The 22,904-nt window shown below is 38.7% G+C and overlaps 1 protein-coding gene across 2 annotated transcripts in view; it reads left to right on the top strand.

The window, feature by feature from the left end:
• ZNF143 (zinc finger protein 143) overlaps nucleotides 1–22,904 on the top strand; it is a 59,686-nt gene that overhangs the window by 16,552 nt on the left and 20,230 nt on the right. The window contains exons 2-11 of one of the 2 annotated variants that reach the window (XM_055318028.1): nucleotides 806–924; nucleotides 1,130–1,222; nucleotides 2,045–2,128; nucleotides 2,653–2,733; nucleotides 3,974–4,170; nucleotides 4,989–5,060; nucleotides 15,648–15,767; nucleotides 16,539–16,614; nucleotides 17,344–17,469; nucleotides 21,670–21,849. In XM_055318028.1, coding sequence (XP_055174003.1) covers nucleotides 813–924; nucleotides 1,130–1,222; nucleotides 2,045–2,128; nucleotides 2,653–2,733; nucleotides 3,974–4,170; nucleotides 4,989–5,060; nucleotides 15,648–15,767; nucleotides 16,539–16,614; nucleotides 17,344–17,469; nucleotides 21,670–21,849 — 1,141 coding nt within the window. In that variant the 5' untranslated portion in view covers nucleotides 806–812. Of the gene's footprint in view, nucleotides 1–805; nucleotides 925–1,129; nucleotides 1,223–2,044; nucleotides 2,129–2,649; nucleotides 2,734–3,973; nucleotides 4,171–4,988; nucleotides 5,061–15,647; nucleotides 15,768–16,538; nucleotides 16,615–17,343; nucleotides 17,470–21,669; nucleotides 21,850–22,904 lie in introns of both variants that reach the window. The other variant, XM_055318027.1, reaches the window with a different exon arrangement.

Below are 22,904 nucleotides of genomic sequence, written 5' to 3'. Positions count from 1 at the left end.
AGGTGCAGTTTGAAATGAGGTGAACAAGGAAGGTCTCATTGGGGTACCATTAAACAACAACTTGAAGAAAATGGGAATAACAATGAAGATACTGCAAAGCATGTTTCAGGCAGAAGGAACATTAGATGTAAAGGTCCTGCGGCAACATTACCCAGTGTGTTTGAGCAAAAGGAGGGACACCAATATGGCTGAAATGAAATGAATGAGATGGAGAATAGTAGGAAGTGAGGGTCAGGATCATCAGCCTCATAGGTCAGGGTAAGAATTTTGGCTTTACGCTGATAAGTTATCAGAAGGTTTTGAGCAGAAAAGGGACACGATCTAACTTTCCTTTCTAGAGGGAACTCTACTGTGTTGAGAGGAGACTGTGGAGAGGTCCCAGTGGAAGCAAGGAGACCAGTTAGGATACTGTTGCGGTCATGTGGGCAAGAGGTGGTAGTGGCTTGAGTCAGGGCAGTAATGGCGAATGAGAAGCAGCCTAATTCAGGATAGCGATCTGAAGATTGAATCAACAGGATTGTGGAATCTTTGTTAATCCCAGAGAACTCTAATTATGGAAACTTTAGACGTGGGACAAAACCAATGAGCGAGAGTTGTCAGTGTGCTTAAGAGTTTACTGGTGAATTATGAAAAGTGTGCTTTGGACTTTGGGTTAATACTCTTACCCTGCGTATTAAATGAACTTTCAGCTTATTTCATACACTGTTTATTTCTGTAGCAGATTTTGTGGTTCATAAATATTCTTTTTAGCTTTTATTTTATATGCATTGTCCTTTGTTCTCAAGTGCCTATACTTTTCTTTAAGGTTGAAAATGTTGTTAGCCCAAATAAATCGAGATTCTCAGGGAATGACAGAGTTTCCTGGAGGAGGAATGGAGGCTCAACATGTTACCCTGTGCCTGACAGAGGCAGTAACAGTGGCAGGTGAGTGGTTTTGTTTGAAGGGACCATGTGGGTTACCTTGCTGTGGACACTGGGTGCAGTGGGGCAGGGAAATATGTTTTGTAAATGCCAGAATTCCCATTTGAGTCTTAAGCAATCTGCCTTATGCCTAATTTTCATTTAAAAATTTTAAACAGCACATACATATGATAGTTACCTAAAGAAAATAACTATTTTTTTATAATAGATGGTGACAATTTAGAAAATATGGAAGGTGTAAGCTTGCAAGCAGTAACACTTGCAGATGGTTCTACCGCTTATATACAACACAATTCTAAAGGTATGTGCCACATATACAGCCCTTTGGTTAACACCAGAAATTCATAACCTCAGAGTTGGAGCACCTAGCAACTACATCCCTTCCCAACCCATCCTAAAGATGCTGTATTGCATATGGTAATTTTAAATAGTTTCAGGTTAACTTAAATTTGTTTCAATATTTGGGGACACCCTTTGGGATATTTGGAATATGCTCTGGGGTATCAAAAATTAGGGGGGACTGTCCCCAACCTCTTTCTAGGAAGACCCTTCTTGCTTTTTTTACTTCCAAGTTATGATTTAATGTTTTTGCAAGACATGCATCAAAGTATAGACGTTTGGTGTTGCTTATATAACATTGTGAATCAGTGTTTACTTTCCTCAGTTCTCAAACTCCTTGTTTTTATGGGAACCTACTGAGCACATGTATATATAGTCAAGGGACTTCTAGCACCTAGGAATGACAATGACAGCTGGCCTCATATACACTGCCATATCTGTCACTCTTCTCAGTTTCAGCTTCCCTATAGTCAGGGTCACCATTCCTAAGAGGCTCTGACAGATGAATAGATTCAGCTCACATAGCTTGCTGTGATGAGCCACTCTTCCTCTTGAACTTATTTAATTAAAAATTGGAGGGGAGGAAGAATGGCTGAGGGAGGATTTTCTGCTTTCTATAGGATCACTGGATGTGTTTTTGAATTGCCTCAGAACATTGAGGGAAGAATCAAGATGAACATGATCTTAAGTAGTGTATGTTTTTATAGTTGATACCATTTTGAAATTGTATAAAGTTTAAAATTTTTGCTTGTGCTAATTTTTTGGCTTAAATCTTTTGTTCCAGATGGAAAACTCATAGACGGCCAGGTCATTCAGTTGGAGGATGGTTCTGCTGCCTATGTTCAGCATGTACCCATACCTAAAAGTAGTAAGTATTTATACTAACTGACCCTGCTGATTCTCCAACTTCAGTATTTGCTGCCTCCAGCTACCTCTTACTGTGTAGAGTTAGTTCAGGTCTCTAGACCTCCTTTTGAAAGGGAAGATCAGTAGGTGTCAGAGAATCTAAATAGACTGTTTAGACTTCATTGAGACTTTGTCTCAAAGATAATGGAAAAGAAGTTACTGGACTACACTCTAGCGATAAATGGACAACAGTTTTACGTGAATATTTCTATCACTTGAGCTAACTCCTGCATGTCTCTCATTTTCTTTTTTTTCCGTTCTTTCAGCTCTCCTTATTTCCACGTATGCATTCCTAAAACAAGTATTCTAATATGTTTTTACTCAGCACTTACTTAGAGCAGCTTTACTGAATATACTTTAATGTTCAAGGGCTCAAAAGCACGTGTAGGTTTTTAAAATGTGCTTAGTGGTTTATTGACTCTTATTGCTGAGTTATCAGAACATTAGAAAACATGAGATCTAAATGTAAGCATTGCTCTTGAGCAGGGGACAGTTTGCGTTTAGAGGATGGCCAAGCAGTGCAGCTAGAAGATGGAACTACGGCATTTATTCATCATACCTCTAAAGGTAAAATAACTTTGGAAATAGGAATAAGGGAGAAGTGGGGTGTAGGGAAAATGAGACCTGCCTATATTTGCTGAAATGCTGTCATGTAAAAGGGGATTTGTGCTTGTTCTCTGAAATATAAATTGGCACATTTGGGTAGAGGCTAAAGAAAAACTTTCTGATAATTTGAGCTGTCCGGTAACAGGTTGGAATAGCAAACACCTGGTCCCTGGTAGACTTCAAATAGAGGCTACTTTTTGAACATGAAATTAAACATTTAAAAGTCAAATTGTTGATTTCTTTTCCTCTTACATATAATTTTTTAAGCAAGAACCTTTGCCTATTGTGTTATCCTTTAATATGAAATAAAAATTTTAAATTTATTTGAAGCAAATATGCCAAAAATGTTAATGCTTATTAACTATGAGTAAGGAGGACCATGGGTTTGAGGTGGAATGCATAGGAATAATGAGCATGCATATCTCTGCAGCCAGGCTATCTGGGTTCAAATCTAGGTCTGCTATCTTTTAGCTATGTGACCTCGTTCAAATTATTTAACCTCCTTCAGTTTCATCCTCTATAAAATGAGTATCATAATAAATATCTACCTCATTGGGTAGTTGTGAGGACAAAATGTGCAAACATATGTATGTAAAGCACAATGTTTGTCACAGAGTAAAGGCTCAATAAATGTTAGCTACTATACCTTATAGAATATTTTATAGAATGACATAACATGTTTTAGAAAGATGTAAGTTGTGCAACCAAAGGGGGAAATTTTTTAAAATTTAGAATATGTAAATTTGTAAGTAAAGTTGGGAAAAAGTAAACTCTGAATTTGTCTCTTTAACAGTGGAACTTAATCACAGGTTCATTGTAATTGTCTAGATTTATTATTTCACAATGCTGTACATATAGAAGGGAAAAAGCCCATGAATTTGGGAGTCATACTGACATGAGTGTAGATCCTGGTTCCTCTACATACTGATTTTGACTGTTAATTGTTAGTTTTCTAAATCTCCTGGTTCCTAAGGAAAGTGAGTTTATTTCCCCAAACCTTAATTTCTGTTTTGTAGGAGGAGGGTGGTAAATACACCCACCTCACAGAATCGCTATGAGGATTCAATGAAATCACACAGTGTAAGGCACATAGACCAGTGCTCACAGAACTATTCAGTAAAAGTTCATTCCCTTCTTCCTTTAAATAAGTAACTCTATCAGACTACCTTTAATTTAATGCCATTCTCTTCCACTCCCCCAGATAGTTATGACCAGAGCGCATTACAGGCAGTTCAGCTGGAAGACGGCACCACAGCATACATCCACCATGCAGTACAAGTCCCACAGTCTGATACCATCTTGGCAATTCAGGCTGATGGGACAGTGGCAGGTCTGCACACTGGGGATGCCACGATTGACCCTGATACCATCAGTGCTTTGGAACAGTATGCAGCAAAGGTACAGCATTTTACAATTTCAAGAATGTCCCTGATACAGCTTATTTTTCATTAAGGTAAAACAGGAAAGTATACTTTATCCAATAAGAAACTAGCAATTCAAAGTCAAAATCAGACAGCCTTAAGGAGATCAGTATTTATCTTAAAAGGAGTGAAGTGTAAAAAGAACCATTTGAATAAAGATAACAGGAATGGAAAAGAGCTCATAGAGGAGAAATGGTGGCAGATAATTGAATAAAGATAACAGGAATGGAAAAGAGCTCATAGAGGAGAAATGGTGGCAGATAAGTCATAAGAAGATATATCCAAGGATGAGTGCCATCAAAGAAATAATAAAGTATAGATGGATCAGCTTACAAATTAAGAAGCAGAAATTAGAGATTAGAGAAAAAGTGAAGGAAAGTCTCAATTAAGTTTTATATCAAAAGGGCTGGGTTTTTCCCCTGTACTGAACATATATCTTTCATATAATTTTTTAAAAGATTTTATTTATTTATTCATAGAGACACACACAGAGAGAGAGAGAGAGAGAGGCAGAGACACAGACAGAGAGAGACATAAGCAGGCTCCATGCAGGGAACCTGATGCGGGACTCGATCCCAGGTCTCCAGGACCATGCCCCAGGCTGCAGGCGGCGCTAAACCGCTGCCACGGGGGCTGCCCTCTTTCATATAATTTTAAAAGATTTCTATTCCTCACTTTTTATAGTAGAAAATTTCAAACAAACACAAAAATAAATGATAATGAATCCCTGTGTACTTAACACCTAAACAAATGTCAAAATGTAAAACTTTTTTAAGCTTTATTTTATTCCTGTAGGTATCCATTGATGGAAGTGAAAGTGTAACAGGTACTGGAATGATAGAAAATGAGCAAGAGAAAAAAATGCAGGTATGTAAAGCTACTTTTTTACATAAGAATCCCTTCTCTTAACATTTCAAGGCCCTTCAATGAATGAAAGCAGCAATACTACCTCTGTAGGAAAATCTCTTCAGAGAAAGAGTATACATATTAGGCAGTAGCTTTCTCGAACTACCTCTGGCCTCAGGATTCATTATAGATGCAAAGTGGCGTTAGAGAAATAAAAATATCCAAGAAATCCAAATGAAGTTTGTGTTCTGGAATCCTAGGCATTTTTGGAGACTAGATGATCTTCTGACTGCCTCCACCCATGGCAGTCTGTGGATCCTTTCTCTGGGGCCCCACTATTACTTATACTATTATTATAAACTCACCCTCGCTACTTTCCTCTTTATGTCTATTTGTTTCTTCTGCTTCCATGTGATTCCCTACATACTTTCCTTTTCAACTTCTGTAGAGAAGGTCCAGCCGGCTAATCATCATTGTTCCTACTGGGCAAAGTTGTCTATGCTTTTTGTACCACAATGCTTCCTGGGCTGCACATGGCCACAGGCTAGCTGTCCTTGATCCAGATGCTCACTCTGGGTCTGGTCATTGGCCATCCATTACCCAAACAACAACCCAAAGCAGCAGTGCCTCTAAAAAGTTTTATAGTAAGTGCAAAGTAGTCGCAGATGCTTTCTGGTGGATATACAAATCAAAAATCCGAAACTTGCATAATTCAAGATTCTGTTTTGAATTACGTGTTTGTATAGAGGGTGTGTGTTTAGGAGTTATATAATCATTGTAACATATTCTTGCTTTAATGCTGCTCTTTATTTTCTCAGCAGTTATCTCTGATAGTTTGCTGATTGCTCCCTCGTAGCAGTTGTTCTCATTCTTTCAGAGTTTTTATCATACCTCACTCCTATTCTAAAATTATTGCTTCAGGGCCACAATTTTAACTTGAGCATTAGCATCACCACTTAATAACACGGAGTAATAGTATTAGGGGTTATCAAGATTTTACATTTGTAATAATAGTAAATGATAAAATAACAGGAATCACTGAAATCATTGGTAGAAATTTGATACTTCTGAACATTGTTGAATAGCTGGTATTTCTGTTTACTCTCTGAAGTGGTATCACGAAGTGGCAGTAGTATAAACATAGTTTGCAATTCACCAAGCCCATCACCTTTGAAACTATGTGATTCTTGGCAAAATTTTCAAGTCTGTGAATTCATAAAATGAGAAATATTTCTTTGTACCGCAGTATGTCAAATCCACCTAGTCAAGCTCTACTAAAATGCAAATGTAGTATAAATGTATTCAAGAGATGTAGGTCAGTGCCTTGGAGTCTGTCTCTTATTAGTGACTAACAATTAAGTTTTTAAATAACGGAATATTTTATTTTATTTTTTTTTATAACGGAATATTTTTAAAAGAAACAGTTGTGGCTACACTTGAAATAAACTAATATGGAATGGATCTTAACAAAAAATGAGTGAATTTAGCACTGGGCTGTATAATGTTATAATATACTATTATCATACAAGTCTGTATATTAAAATCAATAATTAATTTCTAAGCCCAGAAACATAACTAGGAATTTAGTACTGCTAAAGCAAAATGTCATAAAAAGCCCTATTACTGCAGATGTATAACCATTTGATGTTGGTGCCAATAGACAAAGAAACAGAAGGAAGTTGAATAGGATTTTTATTGTAACTGTAGCTTTTTCTCCTTTGCCTTTTGTACCTCTCTTTTATAGGCTAGATCTCCACTATCCTATATGGTAGCCACATGTGGCTATTGAGCACTTGAAATGTGGCCACTCAGAATTGGGATGTGAAGTGAGCATAAAATACATATAGGTTTTTGAAGACTTAGTATGAAAAAAAGAATGTAAGATATCTCAATAATTTCTCCTATAGATTACATGTTGAAATGATAATATTTTGAATATATTGGGATGCTTGGGGGCTCAGCAGTTGAGCCTCTGCCTCTGGCTCAGGGCATGATCCCAGATTCACAGGATCGAGTCCCACATTGGGGTCCCTGTGGGGAGCCTGCTTTTCCTTCTGCCTATGTCTCTTGCCTCTCTCTCTGTCTCTCGTGAATAAAATAAATCTTAAAAAATATTTGGGGGGGATATATTAGGTTAAATAAAAGAATTACTAAAATTAATTTCACCTGTTTCTTTTTACTTTATAATGTGGCTACTAGAACATTTTTTTCAAGTACACTCCAGGCCCAGTGTGGAGCCCAGTGCAGGGCTTGAACTCACAATTCTGAGATCAAGACCTGAGCTGAGATTGAGAGTAGGATGCTTAACCAACTGAGCCATGCAAGTGACCCTAGAACATTTTTTTTTAAGATTTTATTTATTTATTCATGAGAGACACACACAGAGAGAAGGAGAGAGAGAGAGAGAGAGAGAGAGAGAGAGAGAGAGAGAGAGAAGGAGGCAGAGAGACAGGCAGAGAGAGAAGCAGTCTCCATGCAGGGAGCCTGATGTGGGACTTGGTCCTGGGTCTCCAGGATCACGCCCTGGGCCAAAGGCAGCGCTAAACTGGTAAGCCACCAGGGTTGCCGGACCCTAGAACATTCTTAATTATATACATGGCTTGCCCTTGTGACTCTTATTTCTCTTCATTAGTGCTGGACCAGAAGTTCATGAATCCTCCATCCTTTCATACAATTTAGTACCATAGTTGAGGTTGAGAGCCTAGTAGTACATAATACTAAAGGCCAAAATATCCCAAAGGAACCACTGTAAATAAGCAGCATCTGTATCCAGTTGGCTTGTCTCTTGATACTCCTCTTCTGCCAGAATGCTTAAGAAGTTGTAACTCTGTGCCTGGCTGAACTTTAAAATAGATCTTTAGCTAATGTATTAATTTTTTGTTAATGGTCTTGTTTCAAACCTCTAGATTTTTTTTTCATTTGATGCATATAGTTTAGAACTTTTCTTTCATCTACAACATGAACATACTAATTGTGCTATGTTGAGTTGATCTCTTATAAGAAACTAAATTTAAAAAAATAATAAAAAAATAAATTAAAAAAATAAACAAAACAAACAAACAAAAAGAAACTAAATTTCATAACACAAGAAAGACCTAGGGTATCTAAAGCAGCTGTGCTCATGGGGAGACAGTTTTGGTTGTCACAATTGGGAGACTATTACTTGTAGATACCCTGCAAGGCACAGAGCAGCCCCCACAACAAAGAATTATCCTGTTCAACATATCAGTAGTGCCGAATTTGAAAACCCTGATCTTGCCTATGTGTTCATTTGTGAGAACTGTAAGGTGGATGGAGTGTGTATTTGCAGGAGACTCTGACTGCTGTCGTTGCTCTCATGCTATACTATTCTTATTTAAGTAGAAAACAGCATGGTGTTAAAGTAGCACAAATGCATAATAAAAAATCCACATATAGAATCTCTACTCTGCCATGTAGTAGCTGTGTGACTGAGCAAATTACTTGATGTCTCTGGATCTGAGATTTCTTATCTGCTCAATGAGAATAACAGTAATCTTGCCTTACCCATATCGTGAGGTTATGAAAACCAAATTAGATTTTCACTTGATTTATATTTTAGGTAATACAAAGAACATAATTTGTAACTATGTAAGTATTATACAACATTATTCATGCTGTAAATGTTCTCTTAGAATACTTTTTTCCATGGTTGCCATTAGTTCGTTTTAACTTCATTTGAAACTAATTTTATTTACATTGGAGATCAGAGTTCTTTGCTTGGTACTTTTATTCAGAACTCTTAATAGGCGGGGGGGGGGGGGGGGGGGTGGGGGGGTGGCCCTGGGTGGCTCAGTGGTTGAGTGTCTGCCTTTGGCTCAGATTGTGTTCCGGAGTCCTGGGATCAAGTCCCCCATCAGGCTCCCAGCAAGGAGCCTACTTCTCCCTCTACCTGTGTCTCTGCCTCTCTCTGTCTCTCATAAATAAATACATAAAATCTTAAAAAAAAAAGAAAAAAAAGAACTCTAATAGTTGGAAAACACAGAAAGCCAGTCAAACCAGCTTAGGAAAAAAGAGATATATTGTAAGGATGCAGCAGAGTTTATAAGAAGCCAAGAACAGAAACTGCTGGACAGCCAGGCCTCACAGGAACCAGAATTGCAAGAAATCAGGACTGGAGGTTAATCTCACTCCTTTTTCTTCCTCCTCCCCTCTTTTGTGCTTCTCCGCTCTCCTCTCTGCAGACAGCTTCCTCTTTGTCTTCATTGAATTTGCATATAGCTCATCACAGCTATGCTTTCTAAGGCTTACCACCCACAGCCAACTCAAGATTTTCCTTTATTTCTTGGGTCAAATTCCAGAGAAGGAAAGTTTGTGGACTTTGCTTGATTTTTAAACTGAGCCACATAAGGCATAGATTACTGGCCACCCTTATATATGCCATCTTATCAGGGTCTATGGTTGGTGAGGCAGATTCTTCCAGAACATGAGTTGGATGATTACCCTCAAACTTGTCTGTATATATAGGCAGTTTGAATGTGGATAGTATTTCATGTGTATTTTCTTTTTCTTTTTTTTTTTTTTAAGATTTTATTTATTTATTCATGACAGACACACAGAGAGAGAGAGGCAGAGACACAGGCAGAGGGAGAAGCAGGCTCCATGCAGGGAGTCCGATGTGGGACTTGATCCTGGGTCTCCAGGATCATACCCCGGGCTGAAGGCAGCACTAAACCACTGGGCCACTGGGGATGCCCTCATGTGTATTTTCTATATTTTTATCTAGCTATGTGGTCTTGAGCAAACAAACATTGCTTTTCTAAGCCTCTTCATCTTTAAAACAAAGGTATTAAAAAAAAAAAGGTATTTGATCAGTGGTTATTAATCAGGGACAAACATGAGATTGAGCTACAGAGCTTTTTGAAAAATAACCCATGACTAGGGCACCTCCGTGACTCAGTCAATTAAGCTTACAAGTCTTGGTTTTGGCTCAGCTCATGATCTCAGGGTCATGGGATCTAGCCCTTCTTTGGGCTCTACACTCAGTGGGGAGTCTGTTTCACTATTCTCTCTCCCTCAGTCCCTCCCCCTGTTCGCACTTTCTCTCTTTCTCTCAAATAAATGAGTAAATCTTAAAACAAAAACCTATAACTAAGGTCAATTTCCAGGGATTTGATCAGTAAGTCTGAGATCAAACCCATGATTTTTTCAAAAAATATTTTTAGTTTTTTTTTTTTTAATTCAAAGAAACAATGAAAAGGCCCCAAATGACCAATTGTCTTACTATATAGATAGCTACTGCATACTTTTTTAAAAAAGATAGTCATGTTTACTTTTAGAAAATCCATTTGTCTTCTCTTCAGTTTCTTTCATCAGTGTTTTATAATTTTCAGAGCATAGGTCTTTCACCTCCTTGGTTAAGTTTATTCCTTGGTATTTTATTATTTTTGGTACAATTATAACGTACCTGTTTTCTTATTTCTCTTTCTGCTATCTCATTACTAGTGTATAGAAACACAATAAATTTCTGTGTATTAATTTTGTACCCTGCTACTTTATTGAATTCACTTACTCTGGTAGTTTTTTGGTGGAATATTTAGGGTTTTTTATGTATAGTATCATGTCATCTGCAAGTAGTAATAGACTTCTTCTAATAATTTTTTTTGTAAAGATTTTATTTATTTATTCATGAGAGACACAGAGAGAGACAGGCAGAGGGAGAAGCAGGCTCCATGCAGGGAGCGTGACGTGCGACTCGATCCCAGGTCTCCAGGATCAGGCCCTGGGCCGAAGGTGGTGCTAAACCACTGAGCCACCTGGGCTGCCCAACTTCTAATATGGATGCCTTTTATTTCTTTGCTCATTTGACTGCTGTGGCTGTACCACTTCCTTACACTGTATACAGAAATAAACTCAAAATGGATTAAAGAGCTAAATGTGAGACCTAAAGCCATAAAACTCATAGAGGAACAAAGGCAGTAATTTCTCTGACATTGCTACAATAACATTTTTTGTAGACATGTCTCCTAAGGCAAGGGAAACAAAAGCAAAAATAAATTGTTGGGACTACATTAATATAAAAAGCTTTTGCACAGCAAAGAAAACCATCAATGAAGCAAAACAACATACTGAATGGGAGAAGATATTTGCAAATGATATATCTAATAAGGGGTTAATATCCAAAATACTTAAAAAGCTTACACAACTCAACACCAGAAAAACAAATATTTGGATTAAAATAAGAAGAAGGCCTGAAAATACTAATTCGAAAAGATAGATGCACTCCTATTTTTATTACAGCATTATTACAATAACCAAGATATGAAAGCAGCCCAAGTGTCTATTGATAGATGAATAAATAAATTGTGGTATATATATATATTATATATATATATATATATATATAATATATAATGGAATATTTTGTAGCCATAAGAAAATGAGATCTTGCCATTTGTGACAACTTGAATAGACCTGAGGTAGGGGGATATGACAAGTCAAATAAGTCAGAGAAAGACACCATATGGTTTCACTTATATGTGGAATCTAAAAAACAAAACAAATAAATTAATAAAAAAACAGAATCAGATTTATAAATGCAGAGAACAAACATGATTGTCAGAGGAGAAAGGGCATAGGGGGATGGATAAGATAGGTGAAGGGGAGGGGGAGATATAAGCTTCCAATTATGGAATAAATTCATTGAGGGAATAAAAGACACACAGCACAGGGAATATAGTCAGTGGTATTGTAATAGTATCACAGAGTGACAGGTGGAGGCTACACTATGGCGAGGGTAGCATAACACACAGAGATGTTGACTCACCATGCTATATACCTAAAACTAATATAACATTGTGCATCAGTTATACTCATGTAAAAAAATTAGATTAAAAAAACTTCTCTAATTGTACACTTTAAAAAAATCCAAATGGTATAGACAGGTAAAAATAAAAAGTGAAGGACCACTACCCAGTAATAATTATTGTTAGAATATCGGTGGAGGTTTTTTGTTCATTTGGTTTTTTTGTTTGTTTGTTTATTTGTTTAAGTAGGCCCCTGCCCAATGTGAGACTCAAACTCATGATCCTGAGAGATCAAGAGTCCCATGCTCTATGAGCCAGCCAGGTGCCCCTTTGTTTGTTTTTTAAATATCCTGGCAATTCTGATGTGTCCCATGGTTCCTTAAAGGTCACTCTGTTGCCAGACTTCTTTGATTAATTCCTTTCTTGAAAGAGAACATACTTTTGGGGCACCTAGGTGGCTCAGTTGGTTAAGCATCTGCCTTCAGCTCAGGTCATGATCCCAAGGCCCTGGGAGGGTTCCCTGCTTAGCGGGGAGTCTGCGTGTGTGTCTCTCTCTCTCTCAAATAAAATATTTTATTTTATTTTATTCATTCATTCATTCATTCATTCATTCATTCATGAAAGACAGAGGAGAGAGAGAGACAGAGACACAGGCAGGGGAGAAGCAGGCTCCATGCAGGGAGCCCAATGTGGGACTTGATCCCGGGACTCCAGGATCATGCCCTGGGCCAAAGGCAGGTGCCAAACCACTGAGCCACCCAGGAATTCTCAAATAAAATCTTTTTAAAAAAGGAAGGAAAGAGGGATCCCTGGGTGGCGCAGCGGTTTGGCGCCTGCCTCTGGCCCAGGGCGCGATCCTGGAGACCCGGGATCGAGTCCCACGTCGGGCTCCTGGTGCATGGAGCCTGCTTCTCCCTCTGCCTGTGTCTCTGCCTCTCTCTCTCTCTCTGTATGACTATCGTAAATAAATAAAAAAATTAAAAAAAAAAAAAGGAAGGAAAGAGAACATACTTTTAAGAATTCCTCAAAAAAATAAAAAAATAAAAATGCCTAAAGTTGCTTTCATTTTATCTGTCCCCAAGAGTATAAATTATTTACATCCTAATGTACAAGTTTACACATGTCAGATAACAAAAGTTCTATCTGTCGTGTGCATCAGACTTTTACAGCAAATGGAATTTTAAGTACTGAACTAGGCAGTAAAATCTCCAGTTTCCCTCAACTCTGCCAGGTCTTTCACTCTGCAACTACAGAAGCTTTGCCAGTTAGTTACTGCTGAGCTGCTGCACCCTGAAGTCTGGTGGGTTAATAGCATGAGCTGTAGAGCTCATCTGCTTCAAGTCCTACTTCCCAGCCTTTGACCTTGGGCAAACTATATTACTTAACTACCCTGAGCCTTATTTTTCTTATTTACAAATCATAGGAAATGTTCAATTCATTGGATAGTCATGGAGAACCAATAACAGCACTTGCAAAGCACCTACCACAAAGCATCGTATAAGTGCACCTCCTCAGTAAATGGTGTTAACCTCTTTATTATTGAAGTAACTTTGGGATTTAATCTTAGGCTTAGCCCTTATTTACCAGTGGGATTTGCACCTCCTCAGAACCCTAGAATGTTAAAGCTAGAAGGGACTTAGCATTATCATCTTGTATGATGGTTTTCAAACGCTGATTTTTTGGGGCAGGTGGTCCTAGGGTTTCTTTGAGTTCCCTTGGGGACTAGCAGAGCTCTGAGCCACCCACACCTGCCTGAGCCAGCAGAAGCAGGAATGCTTTTATCTGTTTTGCACAGTAGAATGCTGTGTAAGATTTCATCTGGGAAAAGAATTTAACTCCTTAAAAACTGTAAGAAGAAAAAATCATCACTGATTTAATATAATATGTTCTTTATACTGACAAGCAAACAAGCCCACTGACTTGCACAAGGTCACGCAGTGAATTTATGGCAGAGCTAAGGTTCTCCCTTAATTCCCAGAACATACATTAAGCAAAATAGTAATGAAGTCATTTTCTGTAGATGGTTTTAGAAGCTGATTGGTATTTCACTGATTAGCTTCACTTTTGCCCTTGAGACATTTCCTTTGTGATAGTATATCAGGTTTTTCTTTTGACAAAGACTAGTATGTCCTATACTGAAATAACTGATACAGCCCTGAGATACCTGTTATAGCTTTAGCCTCTTCATTTAGCTTTTAAAATTTGGATTCTGTCCATCCTCATCCTTAAAATATCTGCAGAATAATCTACTGCTTTCTATTCCATGGTCATTGGCCCAGGCTAGGTTTTACCACTTCTTCCCTCCATATTCAATATTACACAGACTTCTTTTAGTGTCCTTGCCTCTTTTTTCTTTCACTGTTTCACACCATTACCAGAGTTCTCTCCCTCTCTCTCTTTTTTTTTTTTTTAAGATTTTATTTATTCATGACAGACACACAGAGAGAGGCAGAGACATAGGCAGAGGGAGAAGTAGGCTCCCTATGGGGAGCTGATTGTGGGACTCGATCCCAGGACCAGGACCTGAGTTGAAGACAGACGCTCAACCACTGAGCCACCAGGTGCTCCCAGAGTTCTCTTTCTAAAATAAAGAGCTCCGGATGCCTGGTTGGCTCAGCGGTTGAGCATCTGCCTTCTGCTCAGAGTGTGATCCTAGAGTCCTGGGATCGAGTCCCACATCAGGCTCCCTGCATGGAGCCTGCTTCTCCTTTTGCCTATGTCTCTGCCTCTCTCTTTCTGTGTTTCTCATGAATAAAAAAATAAAATCTTTAAAAAAATAAAATACAGAGCTGATCTTGGTCAGTCCCTTTAAAAATGTTGGGGCGCTTGGAAGATCATGTGACTCTTGATCTCTGAGTTGTGAGTTCAAGACCCACATTGGGTGTAGAAATTACTTAAATAAATAAATAAACTTAAAGAAAAAGGTTAATGCCTCGCTTTGCTTTCGTTGTCTAGGTTTACTCTTCAGAATGGCATCTAAAGCTCTTCCCAAATGTTGTCCTCAGCTTCTCTTTCTTCTTAATGTTATTCACTCTTGTCGTATTGACATAATACTCTTACATTAAGTTTCCAGTTCTCCCAGGCACACTCCCATACTTTTCATCATACTCTTCCTTCTGTCTGGACTGCTCACCTCACTTCTCATTTTCAGCCTCGAATTTCACTTCCAAACAAGTCACCCTAACCTGCAGCTCTGTTCATCCCAGGGCCCACAGAGTAGAAAGTCATTTTTCTATTTTTATGGTATCTTAATTTCTAAAATAGGTGATCATCTTTAAAAGCTTCCAAAATCAGGACAGTTGTTTGAAGTCTTATGGTGTTGAGTCCCAGAAAAATTATTCTACTGAATATGAGTACAGACTAGGATCATATGGGTCATACTGTATCCCACAGGTGACCCCAAGGACATAAACCTTTCTTTTTCATTGCTTTGAAATGCTTTTGACAAAGAAAATGTTCTTTACATTGTTTTTAGAAGAGATGTCATGGATATATATATATATATATATATATATATATATCCGTATCCATCCCTTAAGCATGTCATGAAATACTTGCATATAATGGCAATGACATTGCTACTTGGGTTGATTTTTCTAGAATGAGAATAGATATCTGGGAGCTCTAGCTATGCCCCCTTGTGGATCTCCTTTTGACTTCAGCTATGGAACAGAAATAACCTAATTGGCTCAACATGACAGAATCTTTGTAAAATGATAACCTGAGTCTGGAAACCCATATTAACGGTTTTATCTTTTTTATGATAATGGTGATTTCTGAAAACAGTAATTTCATCTACTTTATTTCTGTATGAATAATTTAAATAACTTTTTGTTTCATCTAGATTGTCTTACAAGGACATGCAACAAGAGTAACTGCTAAGTCCCAGCAGAGTGGAGAAAAGGCATTTCGATGTGAATATGATGGATGTGGAAAATTATATACAACAGCTCATCATCTTAAGGTATATATAAAGGAAATGCTGTATTTAGTTATGACAATACCTAGGACATTAAATGCCAAAATAATGCCAGTGCCATTATTTTTCCTCACTTATCAAGATATAGACCCACACACTTATACATGGGCCACGCAAAACCCTATGCAGATTTTAGAAACTGTCAATTCTTTAAGAGCTTGGACCATGTGTTCTTCATCTCTGTCTTCCTAATGTCTGCCATACTTCCTGGAAGATGGTAGGTACTCTATATATTTGGATATATTTTTTTTGTCAGATGTGAAATTTATAAAGTTTTATGAGAGATGTGTGTGTAATCATTCTGTTAATAGTGATCTGGTGAAATCTAGCAGAAGTTGGTGTTAATTTGCCCTTTCTTTCAAATATACAGGCCAAGTATTTTGATTGCAGCTAAACACAACATTCCACGGCACAGTAGCTAACACTTATACTGAATAACTTACAGAGGGTCAGGAGGTGGGCATTTAGCATATTTGGAGTGGCAGCCCTAGAGCCCACCCCCATTACTTACTGGTATGTAACCTTGACATGTTACTTGGTGTCTTAGTGTCTCATTTTCCTTATGATAAAAGCACCTCCCTCACAGAGTGGTTGTGAGAAATGATTAAGGAAGTTATACTCTGGTTTTTGACTGCATGAGAGGTTGTTCAGAGGTCAACTGTAATTCAGCAGAGGGTAAAAAATAGGTCTCTCTTGAGACCATCTACATGAGGAATGCCTACAGGAAATAGAATCATGCCTGCATTTTAATGACAGGTCCATGAGAGATCACACACGGGAGACCGGCCCTATCAGTGTGAGCATCTAGGCTGTGGGAAAGCATTTGCAACAGGTAAAGATATGACTTTTCTTTATTTCATGGTTCCATTTAGGGAGCAAGCAGAGACTGGCCAGGGACAGGAACTACCCCTTGCCTTGGTCTGAATTAGTGGATGCACAATGACCAGTTTTTCAGTCTCTCCCTTAACTTTCTCTTGTCCTGCTTGCTCTGTTCTCTCTCTCTGTTCTCTCTCTCTCTCTCTTTCCATTTTTCTCCTCAGGCCTATTTCTGCCTACTATGTTTGGTGTTTCACTCCACATTCTACTTTCTTTTAGCAGAAAAGTAAAAGCTGAGCATTAGAAGCTGACACAGAATTTAATGTTAGGATAGACCTGGGGGAACCATGAGCAACTGGCACTTTGCAGGGCTTGGGGCTTTCCTGGGTTATATCCAGCAGGGCCAGGACTGGTACGAGGCCTCCTGACTTTCACCCTATTCCTCATTTAATGTCTCAATTCTACTTCAGGCTTTTGGAGTATGAGTTGTGAACATCTAGTAAGATTGGGGCACTTTAAAAAAGGAAACACATATAACCTCTTCTAGACAGAGATGAACTATTGAATTTCCAACATGACAGTCCTTAGCTGTCATGCTCTTGTACATTATTAATAGTTGTTTTGTTGTGTTTGCCTAGTATTATATCCATGGTGTTTACTGTATTTTTCAGTAGTTTAAACTACTAAACAGTGCATGCTTAGAGGGGTCTCATGTCATTAAATTCCTTTTAAATTTTTCTTAAAGGTTATGGACTAAAAAGTCATGTCAGAACTCATACAGGAGAAAAGCCATACCGATGTTCAGAAGATAATTGTACTAAGTCTTTCAAAACTTCAGGAGATCTACAGAAACATATCAGAACTCATACAGGTACTAGTGTGAACAAATACCATATCTAGGCCAGGATGGATTGAAAGCCAGGAATTTTGTTTTGTTTTGTTTTTTAATTTTATTTATCAGCATGCGTGTGTGCTCATGAGGAGGGAGGTGGGGGAAGTGGCAGAGGGAGAGGGCAAGGGACAGACTCCTTGATATAAGCCATGAGTGCAGAGCCCCATGTGGAGCTTGATCCCAGGACCCTGAGATCATGACCGAAACCGAAGTCAGCAACTTAACTCTGAGTCACCCAGACACCCTGAATTTAGGAATTCTTAATCTGCAGGGAAAGGACTTGGGGAAGGAGTCTCTGGAATTTTCAGAGTTAGCTTCAAGGGTTTCTCTTAAACTCTTAAAATTCCGTGCACCTTACCATTTGTGCATGTGTATACTCCTTTCCAGAATGAGGGCCCATAATCTGGTTAGATTCTCAAAGGAGTGGCGGAGCACCTGGGTGGCTTAGTTGGTTAAGTATCTGACTCTTTTTTTTTTTTTTAAAGATTTTATTTATCTATTCACGATAGACATAGAGAGAGAGAGAGGTAGAGACACAGGCAGAGGGAGAAGCAGGCTCCATGCCGGGAGCCTGACACGGGACTCGATCCTGGGCCTCCAGGATCGCACCCTGTGCCAAAGGCAGGCGCTAAACCGCTGAGCCACCCAGGGATCCCCAAGTATCTGACTCTTGATTTCAGCTCAGGGTTATGGGATAGAGCCCCAAGTCAAGCTCCATGGTCAGCATGGAGTCTGCTTGAGATTCTCTCTCTCCCTCTGCCCCTCCTCCTGCTCATGCTCTCCTCTCTCTCTCTCTCTCTCTCAAAATAAATAATTAAAATCTTAAAAAAGAATAAAAAAGGATTTTCAAAGGGGTCCATGTCCCAGAAAGATGAACAATAGTCATAGATTACCAGCCCTCTCAGCTTGTAGGTGTTATTCAGTTCCTTCTCAGTTAAGCATTTCTTCTTCTATATTAGCTGCTACTAAAGAAAATGTACTCCTAAGAGCCCCACAGAAAGGCTTCTTCTTCACAATCTTCTCTCATCCCCTTTAGATTTTCTTCTCTTATTTTCCTAAAGGGTACTTTGTTTTTATCTCACCTCCACTCCCTTTCTTGTACTTGATTATTTGTAGAATCAGAATACCAATTATAAAGGTAATTATTTGCTTTGGATGAGAGTTGGAAGAATTTCAGAAACTGTTGATAAAAGATGCTGTAATAACCTGTTGACTAAGCTTATCTATAGCTTAATAATTTAGTTTGAAATTTTACTACAAATGTTTTATTTATTTATTTTATTTAAAGATTTTATTTATTCATGAGAGACACACAGAGAGAGGCAGAGACACAGGCAGAGGAAGAAGCAGGCTCCATGCAGGGAGCCCGATATGGGATCTGATCCCAGGACTCCAGGATCACACCCTGAGCCGAAGGCAGGCACTAAACCCCTGAGCCACCCAGGGATCCCCTACAAATGTTTTATTTTTATTTTTTTTTTAAAGATTTTGGGGATCCCTGGGTGGCTCAGCGGTTTAGTGCCTGCCTTCAGCCCAGAGTGTAATCCTGGAGTCCCGGGATCGAGTCCCACATCGGGCTCCCTGCATGGAGCCTGCTTCTCCCTCTGCCTGTGTCTCTGCCTCTCTCTCTCTGTGTGCGTCTCTCATGAATAAATAAATAAAGATTATATTTATTTATTCATGAGAGACGGGGTGGGGGGGCGCGGGGCAAAGACACAGGCAGAGGAAGAAGCAGGCTTCATGCAGGGAGCCTGATGTGGGACTCCCATCCTGGGTCTACAGGATCACGCCCTACTGAAGGTGGCGCTAAACCGCGGAGCCACCTGGGCTGCCCCCCTACTAGTGTTTTAAACATAGTATAACTTTATCCCCAGATACTTTTTTTTTTTTTAAGATTTTATTTATTTGAGAGAGAGAGGAGCATGAGAAGGGAGAGATTCAGAGGGAGAAGCAGACTCCCCACTGAGCGGGGAGTCCGATGTGGAGGTCCATGCAGAGCTCCATCCTGGGACTCCAGGATAATGACCTGATCTGAAGGCCGACACTTAACTGACTGAACCACCCACCCAGGTGCCCCAATCCCCAGATACTTCTAAGTATTCTGAAATAGTTTAGCAAATTTCCACTGAGGACTTGTCCATCAAAGTTTAGCTTTTAGTTCAAATATGATCCCACATAGGCTTTGCTTTACAATGCTTAGGAACAAAGCCTTAATCTCTGCTTCTATTTCATCCACGTACTTATTTTTATCCATTGTTCCCAGGGGCAAATGTTTCTAAATTCCTGCAAATTCTATTTGGATTTGCTATATAATGCCAATCTGTTACATAAAAGTTACATAAAAACATAATCTGGTTCCATTAATATTTGGTCAAAACATTGGAATTGGAATTTCTTTGTTTTATTCATTTAGCAAACCACATATTCATGCATCAATTATTAAATCATGAATATTTTCATTGGTAAAAATGTTGGATTGAGTAAGGGGGCTTCAGGAGTGTTTATTACAAACACAAGTGATTTCAGAGCTAGGGTAGTCTGTATGACACCATGGGGATTGTTAGAATGCTGGATTCCTTATCACAGCATGTTAGAGCTGGGAAAACGTTAAGGGCATCAGGATTCAGAGAGGAGAAGGGACTTAGCTAAGACAAACTGTTTTCCTTAGGTTAACACATTGAAAAAAAAACTTTCTCTAAAGAAAGGATCAGAGGTTCCTGCTTTTTTTTTTATTCATTTTTTATAATAAATTTATTTTTTATTGGTGTTCAATTTGCCAACATACAGAATAACACCCAGTGCTCATCCCATCAAGTGCCCCCCTTAGTGCCCGTCATCCATTCACCCCCACCTCCTGCCCTCCTCCCCTTCCACCACCCCTAGTTCATTTCCCAGAGTTAGGAGTCTTTTTAATTTATTCATGAGAGACACAGCGGGAGAGAGAGGCAGAGACACACAGGCAGAGGGTGAAGCAGGCTCCCCAATGGGGAGGGCAATGCAGGAATCCATCCCAGGACCTGGGTTCATACCCTGAGCTGAAGGCATACGCTGGACTACTGAGCCACCCAGGCATCCCAGTTCCTGCTTCTTTATAAATGATTTCATACTTGAGGGAAGAAATATTTTGGAATGGTTTTTACCAGCAAGCAGAGCATAATTTTACTTAACCAAAAGAAAAATAACAAACTTTTATATCTATTTATTTACACACGTCCAGAGATTTTTTTTTTTTTTAACCACAAAAGTTGCTTGCTTAATTTGACCTCAGTCTGAAAAGTACATATGGGAATCAAAACCAAAGGCTACATTTTCTGCCTGACAGTTAAAAGCTAAAGGCCCTTTGGGTTCTGAGTTTGTGTAAAGCAAGTATGAAGAAAAAGAATATAACTGGCAGAACAGACTTTTTCCTAAGCTTAGATTATGAGAATAGTAATATATTCAGCAAGTATGTGCTAGATCCCTGAAAAGGATCTAGCACAGTTATGTGCTAGATGCCAGATTTTTTAAAAAACAAAAGTTTTTTCAAGGTATTACAGAATAAATAAAGTTAGGAGATAAGCTTTTGTGGGGATTCTAGGGTTGTGCAAATATAATTTTTTTCCAGTTTATCAATTTTTTTATTTTTTTTGTTCAAATGTAATTCTTGACTTTTTCTTTTGTATTTCTTTATGATTTTTTTCTCTGCTTTTCTCAGATCATTTTTTAATATGCCCACCTGAATGACTCCATCTTGGAAAGTCATGCAGTCAGTGATGAGTTTTGAACAATATTCAACTTTCCCTACAGAAATTTATTTCTTCATTCATTCATTCATTCATTCATTCATTCATTCATGACACACAGAGAGAGAGAGAGAGGCAGAGACACAGGCAGAGGGAGAAGAAGCAGGCTCCATGCAGGGAGCCTGACATGGGCCTCGATCCCGGAACTCCAGGACCACGTCCCAGGCTGCAGGCAGGTGCTAATCCGCTGAGCCACCCTGGCTGCCCTCCCTACAGAAATTTAAATTTGGAGTAGAAGATGCTACTTACCAGGGGGAAAAAAGAAAAAAAAAACCCTGAAGCCCAGTACAGGAAACCTAGAGTCTTGAGCATGCTCGTAGGCAGAATTGAAGGATAAGACATTTCGCTTTTCTGTGTATTTTTATACCATTTAACTTACTTCTTTTTGTAATTGCAGGAGAAAGGCCCTTTAAATGTCCCTTTGAAGGCTGTGGTCGGTCTTTTACAACATCAAATATCAGAAAAGTGCATATTAGGACACACACAGGAGAAAGACCTTATTACTGCACAGAACCAGGATGTGGGCGGGCATTTGCCAGTGCAACCAATTATAAAAATCACGTGAGAATACACACAGGTAACAGTCTCTGATTTCTTTGTCTTCTGTCTTTCTTCTATAAACCATTTTCCAGTAACTCCTTCCCTCCTCCTTCTACCACCTGGCATAGTGGAGGGGTAATCACACAACTTAAAAAAAATACAACTTCACATTAGCATTTATGCATTCATTTATTCAGCAGTTAACTGAACACCTGTTGTGTGTTTCCCTGCCAGGCATCCAAGACACAGAGACAGAGAAGACATTGTCAAGGGCAGTTGAATTGGGGAGAGATGAACTATACTTCAGTAAAAATGAGTAAATAAATTCATTAATCAAAGTATATGATTCACTGTTATTTAGTATATTCACAGGGTTGTACAACCATCACCACAGTCCAATTTTAGAGCATTCTCATTCCATCTAAAAGAAACTTCATACTTATTAGCAGTCTTCTCTCACCTGCATCCCCCAGCCATAAGCAATCATCATTCTGTACTTATGGATTTGCCCATTTCTGGACATTTGCTACAGATAGAATCGCGTAACATGGTGTTTTTCATAGGTCATCTTTCACTTAGCATAATGTTTTGAGGTTCAGCCATGTCACAGCTTATATCAGTAGTTCTTTCCTTTTAATTACTGAATAGTAATAATAGTAATATATAATATAATATATATTATATATAATAATAGTAATTATATGAATGTATCACATTTTATTTATTCATTCAACAGTGGCTTTCACTTTGGCTGTTAGGAATAAGGCTGCTATGAGTATTCACGTACTAGTTTTTGTGTGAATTATGTTTTCATTTCTCTTGGGTATATACTTAAGAGTGGAATTGCTGGCTCATATGGTAACTGTGTTTAACATTTTGAGGAACTTCCAAACTGTTTTTCACAGTGGCTGCATCATTTTACAGTCTCTCCAGCAAAGTGTGAGGGTTCCAGTTTCTCCACAGCACAGCTAACATTATCTGTCGTTTTGATTATAGCCATCCTAACAAGTGTGAAATGGGATCTATCTCACTGTCCTTTTGATTTGCATTTTCCTGATGTGCTAAAGATGTTGAGCTTTTTTTTTTTCAGTG

This window comes from Nyctereutes procyonoides, unplaced genomic scaffold (assembly GCF_905146905.1).
Source record: "Nyctereutes procyonoides isolate TBG_1078 unplaced genomic scaffold, NYPRO_anot_genome, whole genome shotgun sequence".
NCBI lineage: Eukaryota > Metazoa > Chordata > Mammalia > Carnivora > Canidae > Nyctereutes > Nyctereutes procyonoides.
Note: the sequence above shows the minus strand (reverse complement) of the source record. Positions and strands in the feature narration are given on the sequence as shown.